A 7,144-nucleotide genomic window follows, 5' to 3' on the forward strand; every position below is an offset into this window, starting at 1 on the left:
GAGGGGTCAGTAGTGAAGAGTGCCTTGACCCAGGAAGACTGAACAAGGCCTCAGGATTTGGCATTAAGGGGGGACACTGATGAATGGGAAATCAGAGAGCAGCGACTCTGGGGTCTATTCTTTCAAGGACTTTGCTCATGTTTGGTGGTAAAGAGATAGAGGGAGAGAGACTGAATAAACTTGAAGGGAGACTGGACAGAGGAAAAGTTGGTTCTGAAGATGAGAGAGAACTGAGCATGCCGGCAGGTGGACAGGAAGGAGTCAATGAAGCCAATGAGACACCAAGGGGATCCTCAAAAAAACACAGTTTGGGAGAAGCAGTAGTGGTTGGGATCAGGAATTCGGGCAGAGATTATCTGGGTAAAAGCTCACTGGGTAAGTTCAGAAGTGAAAAGGAGGGAAGATGAAGGGGTTTAAGACAGAGGGCAAGAAAAGACTTTCTGACACAGCAAACAAGAATGGCGCTGGTTGGTGGCTAGGTCATCTGCTTAGATGAATGGAGCTGGGATATAGTCAAGAACCTGCAGAAGGATAAAAGTCTAGAAGAGTCACTAGGATGAAAGTGATCAGGAACTGGAATATAAAAAGACTGAAAAGTAGTACTGGAGTCTGAGACTGGAAATGGCACCAACCACGTAATTATCCTGCACAAAATAGAAAATCTGGTTTTCCTAAATGAAGGTTTTGGTTCCGTTCTGCTGTTTAGGGACTGCACTAGTTTTTGCTCTGTCATGTATAAAGCTCAAATTCTCTAGCAGGAACTTTTCTAGCTTCTCCATCAAGAGATCCAATGTCGAACTGGTGGTTCAGACTCTCTTATTCCCTACTCCTCCTTCTATAACTTCAGAAAATAATAGGACCTTAAGGATTTTGAAGCTCATCAATCTAGTCTCCCTTCTTAGCTATATTTTGTTTTCTCATCTTCTCTCCACCAAACAAATCTTTCTCCCTTGGATTCAACTCACAGGTGTCAAAAACCTGACAGACATCAGTGACACCTATCCCATAGCATTTATGCTAAAGTCATCCAACTGTAGACTGCATTTTATGCCTGCTTCCCTGCACATATTCCCACCCCCGTACTGGTATGCTTTGGCAGAGGATACTAACAAAAAAAGTCCTGAATTAACTTACTCTCTGGCGTGTTTTCCATTCTGAGCTTGGGTGAGGTTCTTTTTCTTAGCTGAAACCTTCCCTGGATGGGAGTGGTTAAAAGCAGAAGTTTCCTACCAATGCCAGAATCACAAGACATTCTCATTCATACTCAAGTCACTTTTATTATACATAATTATACAATCCCAGTTCATTAATTTCTTTTGGACCAGTTGGATATTGGGTTCATAATTTAAATCTTTTAAACATTTTATAAATGCTAGTCAGTTCATTTTGGCCGGTATCTGTTACCTGCTGTGCTGAGCCAGAGCATGTTGGACACTTGACCTGCTCTGGAAAGATAAAATGTTTTTCTTACCAACCCTCTCCTTTAGCCAGGCCAGTGACTCTTTTTTCCAGATTGTATTGTGAGGTTCTGCCTAAAGGCAGGGTGAATAAGTCGAGAAACAGCCTGAAGAAGCCAGATTAGATTCAAGCTGCTCATGGACCTGACGCATTCTAAGGCTAGCCTGGTCTACGTCTCTAACCATTAAAAGCAGCCCCTTCCGTATCCTAGAACCAGGATCACTTTCTCTAGGCCATCCCAATCTGGACAGCCCAGCTCATTGCTCCACAGATATATTCCCTTCCAGGATGAACTCAAACAGTAGGGAATAGATACTGATTCTTTCAATTGCATGTCCTGCACATTTTGCCAAAAGCTTCTGCCACGTTTTGAGGCTGCCTTACAATCATGAATTAAGTTAACTTAATTCTTAGTAAAACACCCTTTCAATACCTCTTTCCTGGTCTTCCCACCGTCCCATCTCACTGTCTCTAGTAGCCTAATCTATTCCTTTCTTTCCCTTCCTCTGTCAGTAATTCAGGAATTGGATGAGTCTCTGTGGTTTCTTTTGCCCTGAAGAGCAGAAGGCTTCGGTCCCAGCTGGTGTTGCCAAAGCAGCAAACTAATTCCATGCCATGGTCCTGGGTTAAGATCTGCACAATCTGACTGGCCATATCACCTCGGATGGTAAGGGAACCGAAGTGGTCAAAATCATGAAGACCCAGCTTCCGGAGACGCCGTGCAGCTGCCCGGTAACACTTCCAGGGCTGTGGCTCCACAAGGAGGTAGCGGCAAAGGGAGGAAAGGTGGGCCAGGAACTCCCACAGGCCATGGTCCCCGTGGTTCAGATGAATCCACATGGTTACTGACATGCAGAAGCCAATGTCAAAAACTGAACGTCCAAATTGGCTTAAGAAAGAGCTCAAGAGAACTTTCCGGGTCCTTTGATTCATAAAGTCCAGGGTGATAAAGGTCAGGGCATCAGGAAAAGGGCATTCTTTTTCAGCTCGCTCCACCAGGACTGGATCTATGTCGCAGCAGAGTAGATGGAGTTCTCTTGAGGCATCTGAGCAGGTCTCCCCATCACGTAGGGAAAGGAAGTGTTTGTATAGAGCCACACTCAGATCCTAGAGAAATCCAGAAGAGCTTTGTCATTGCAGCTCTCAACCAGTGAATGGAAGAAAAACCTCTATCTTTCATTATCCCATGGGACTGTTACATACTCTTGGCTTTATAGGATATGAAGCTCCTAGACTAAGGAGGTTGCCAAAAAAGTTCTCCACAGAGCAGATTCTCAGCACCCTCCAGGGGTCTCAGGCTATAATGTGTCTTCTCTATACTTTCCTGACATTGATGGTACATTGGGTTGTATGGTTTAAAGTTACACCCAAATGAGTGCAGCAAAGGAGCCGAGAGCAGTCTTTTCCAGCTTAAGTAATATGCTGGTAAACTCACTTTTTTCACCTTTTGTTTTTTGGTATCTCAGATCCCAGGGAGAAGCAAAGAGTTCCAAGGTCATAACCAGTTTTCCTTATCAGGAAGGTGAAGAACACAGCAAGCACCATATTACAAAAATCTGCTTTTCAGACTTGTGGTTGGGTAAGTCTGGATTCCAAAGATTCCTTATTTAGCCTTCACTCTACAACCTCAATATTATTACCTGGCTTATGCTTCACCACCCCGTTCTGGGATTTCCTCTGCTTCTGCATCCATTACTCCCAAAAGTCTCTGCTGATCTTCCTTCTAGCCAAGTCTAATGATTTGTGATTTTCACCAACTCAGCACCTTTCTGACTTGTAAACAAGTCACCATCTATCTGCCTTCTCTAACGATGACTTCTATAACCATTATAACCAATTCAAATTTGTGTTGTTCTAATCCACTTTTTCAAGGCATTTTTTGGTATCACCTCATTTGCTCTGTGCAACAATCCTGTAAAGAAAATACTCATGCCCTTTGTGCAGGTGAAGAAAGTGTGGCGGAAAATCACCTAATGTCCAATAATGGTAGCATGGATAAATAAATGTGGTATATTCATCAGGATGCTCTAAATAGCAGTTACAAATGAAGGAATTCAGCTCAGTGTATCAATATAGAGGACTCTCACAAATATACAATGCTGAGTGGAAAAGCAAGACACAAAACAAAATACATGGCAACCTTCCATTTATATGAAGTTCAAAAATGGGCAAGATTAAACTACATTGCTTAGGGATACAAAAATAGTGAGCTATAAAGAAAAGCAAGTGGGGCACCTGGGTGGCTCCGTGGGTTAAAGCCTCTGCCTTCAGTTCAGGTCATGATCCCGGGGTCCTGGGATTGAGCCCTGCATCGGGCTCTCTGCTCAGCAGGGAGCCTGCTTCCTCCTCTCCCTCTCTGCCTGCCTCTCTGCCTACTTGTGATTTCTGTCAAATGAATAAATAAAATCTTAAGAAAAAAAAAAAAGAAAAGGAAAGCAAGTAAATAGTAATAAAAGTCAGGCTAGTTTTTACCTCTGGATGGAGAGGGGGTTTATGAACAGGGGTAGTGATATAAGGGATTCCTATGACAATGTTTTATTCTTGACAATAAGCCTATGACAACTGTCATAAAGGTGTCAACATTATAATAATTCATAAAGTATAAATTTATGTTTTATGCACTTTTCTGCATGTGTGGCATAGTTCACAAAAAATTCTACATTTTAAAAATTATGATTCAGGGCGCCTGGGTGGCTCAGTGGGTTAAGCCGCTGCCTTCGGCTCAGGTCATGATCTCAGGGTCCTGGGATCGAGTCCCGCATCGGGCTCTCTGCTAGGCGGGGAGCCTGCTTCCCCCTTCCTCTCTCTCTGCCTGCCTCACTGCCTACTTGTGATCTCTCTCTGTCAAATAAATAAATAAAAATCTTTAAAAAAAAAATTAAAAAACATAAAAAATAAAAATTATGATTCAGAGGCTAATGACTTGTCCAATGTCACATAGTTAGTATATGGAATGATTTAGGCTACATTAGGTTCTTTCCTCTATACCAGGCTACTTACATTTTAATATGTGTATTAATAATTAATGACATGCATATCACCTACGGATCTTGTAAAGATGCTGATTTAGTAGACTGGAGGAGGGGAACTGAGGTTCTGTATTTCAGAATAGTTTTTTTTTTTTTTAAGATTTTATTTATTTATTTGACAGACAGAGATCACAAGTAGGCAGAGAGGCAGGCAGAGAGAGAGGGGAAGCAGGCTCCACGCTGAGCAGAGAGCCCAATGTGGGACTCGATCCCAGGACCCCGAGATCATGACCTGAGCTGAGATCAAGAGTCAGACTCTTAGCTGTCAGAGTCACCCAGGCACCCTGAGAGTCTGCATTTCTATTAAGTGTCCAAGTCATACTGATGCTACAGATCAAGGACCACATTTTGAGTAGGAAGGTCCTATACTATGCTGCTTAATTTTCTCCCCATTTGTATGCTTATATCTTTGCTGACTCCCTCTTCCTATATGAGCTTGGGTATGCCAATTTGACTAGTCATTTTGTCACATCAGTCCCTTCTCCACATCTCTTCACCCTCTCCATCCTCAATTCCCCAATCTCAGAACACCCAAGAAGCTTAAAAAAGAAAATACAGGGGTGCCTGGGTGGCTCAGTCAGTTAAGCATCTGCCTTAGGCTCAGATCATGATCCCAGGGTCCTGGGATGGAGCCTCACATCAGGCTCTCTGTCCATAGGGGAGCCTGCTTTTCCCTCTCCCTGTCACTCCCCCCAGCTTGTGCGTGCTCTCTGTCAAATAAATAAATAAATAAAATCTTAAAAAAAAAAAAAAAAAAAAGACTCAAGGGCTCAATCACCCCAGATCCTCAATCAGTCCAGAGTGGGACCTGGGAGTTTTAGAAATGTGAATAAAGCACCCTATAAATTATGGTACATCCATACAATTTTGAAGCCGCTAAAAAAATGTAGTGACATAGGTGACCTCCAAATTATTAAGTGAAAAGCAAGGTGAAAAATAGTGTGTTACTATGTATAAAGCTAAAAGAGGTGGGATATTTATACATACATAAATGCTTGTGTACACATAGGATGCATACCCAAGAAATTATAAACAGCGGGTGCCACTGTGTAGGGGGAAAGAAGAATTTAGGGTCAGGAATGGAGGCTTACTTTTTATTACATGCCTGTGATTTGCAATCATAGGGTTAGAATGTCTATTCCTCTAGGATATGCTAGTAGTTACAGATAGGTGTCAGAGAGACATTTCTATATTCTGGATGTGATTTCACTATAATCACTCTATGCCTAAGAATACTTTGTGGTAAGAAGACGTGGCAATGCCTTCCTCCGCCAGGAAGCTGTACTCTCCCTCTCATCCTCTCCACTGTACTCGGTCAACACACTGCTTCTTAAATAAATATCCACTTGGCTCCAGCGTCTATCCTACACTATATGGTACCCGAATCTAAATACCAGACATGAGGGGCGCCTGGGTGGCTCAGTGGGTTAAAGCCTCTGCCTTCCGCTCAGGTCATGATCTCAGGGTCCTGGGATCAAGCCCCGCATCGGGCTCTCTACTCAGCGGAGAGCCTGCTCCCCCACCCCCGCCCCGTCTGCCTCTCTACCTACTTGTGATCTCTCTGTCAAATAAATAAATAAAATCTTAAAAAAATAAAAATAAAAATAAATTCCAGACATGATTCTGTCACCCCGGCTCACCTCTCCCCGGAAACCAATCCCAACCCTGTGATCCCAAAGGTGGGTCTCCGGAAGCCCCCTCTCTGAAACCAGGTCGCCAGCCACGCAGGACAGAAGGCAAATGCCAGAAGCCCAAATACGGTGGCCCTACCCATATGAGGTTTGGCCGTGAGGGGGCGAACTCAAGAGAGGTACAAAGGAATTTGGAACGGAGTTAAAAATTGTTCCTCCCTACGATTTCTAAGAGATAGTGGTAGCTGCAGCAAGGGGTTGGCCCAAGCGACGCCTTTAAACTCATTCTGGAAAAGTCGTGATGGGTGTAATGCCCCGCCCAAACCAAAGACCCAGCGAAAGCGGAGGAAGCCAACCGCCCAGCTCCCGGACCTCCGACCCCGCCCCCGTCACTCACCCCAGAGTTACACCCCACGTCTAGCCCCAGGATCGGCGTCGTTTCGGAACTCTGAGGAAAGAGCCGGCGAAGCAGCTCCGGGGGCAGGAGGCGGAGCCGTTCTTCTGGAGGATGGAAGCGGGAATAATGAGGGAAGTTTCCAAACGGGGCTGCCCCGGGTTCCAGAATTCGCGGTTCCTCTTCCGTTGCGGCCTCTTCAACGCACCCGGTGGCCTTTTTCGTGGACGCCGCCATTAGTCGGTCTGGCCTCCGGGTCCCGGCGGAACCGGAAGTCGGGAACCGGCAAGCGAGCTGCAGGGACGCCAGCGCGCATGCGTTGAATGGCGGAGGCGGGTGGGTCTGAGCCTGAGGTACTCCTCTTGGAAAGAGCTGCCAACCGGGTTTGCGTTGCCATGTTGAACTATCACCACAGTCTGGGGGGTGGTTAGTAATATTATCCCATTTTACAGGTGAGGAAACTAAGGCAGGGAGGTCAAGTGACTTCCCAAGCTGACATAGTTTCAACTTGAGCTACCCAGATCAAGGAGTTTGTTGGGATGTTGGAAATCAATTTTGGCCCAGCTACCTTCCTTTACAAGTGCATTAAGTGAGACCCAGAGGGTAGATATTACTTACCCAGAGTCACGCAA

General features: G+C 44.9%; 1 protein-coding gene across 1 annotated transcript; it reads right to left on the reverse strand.

Annotated features, from left to right (window-relative positions):
* Window positions 1-1,920: 1,920 nt before the first annotated feature.
* LOC111157884 (BCDIN3 domain containing RNA methyltransferase) lies at window positions 1,921-6,828 on the reverse strand. The gene is given in 3 exon segments (XM_022519592.1): window positions 1,921-2,565; window positions 6,516-6,791; window positions 6,793-6,828. Coding segments are annotated over 3 exon segments (957 nt in total).
* Between the last annotated feature and the right edge of the window lie 316 nt (window positions 6,829-7,144).

This window comes from Enhydra lutris, unplaced genomic scaffold (assembly GCF_002288905.1).
Source record: "Enhydra lutris kenyoni isolate GAN:26980312 unplaced genomic scaffold, ASM228890v2 scaffoldscaffold56, whole genome shotgun sequence".
Lineage (NCBI taxonomy): Eukaryota > Metazoa > Chordata > Mammalia > Carnivora > Mustelidae > Enhydra > Enhydra lutris.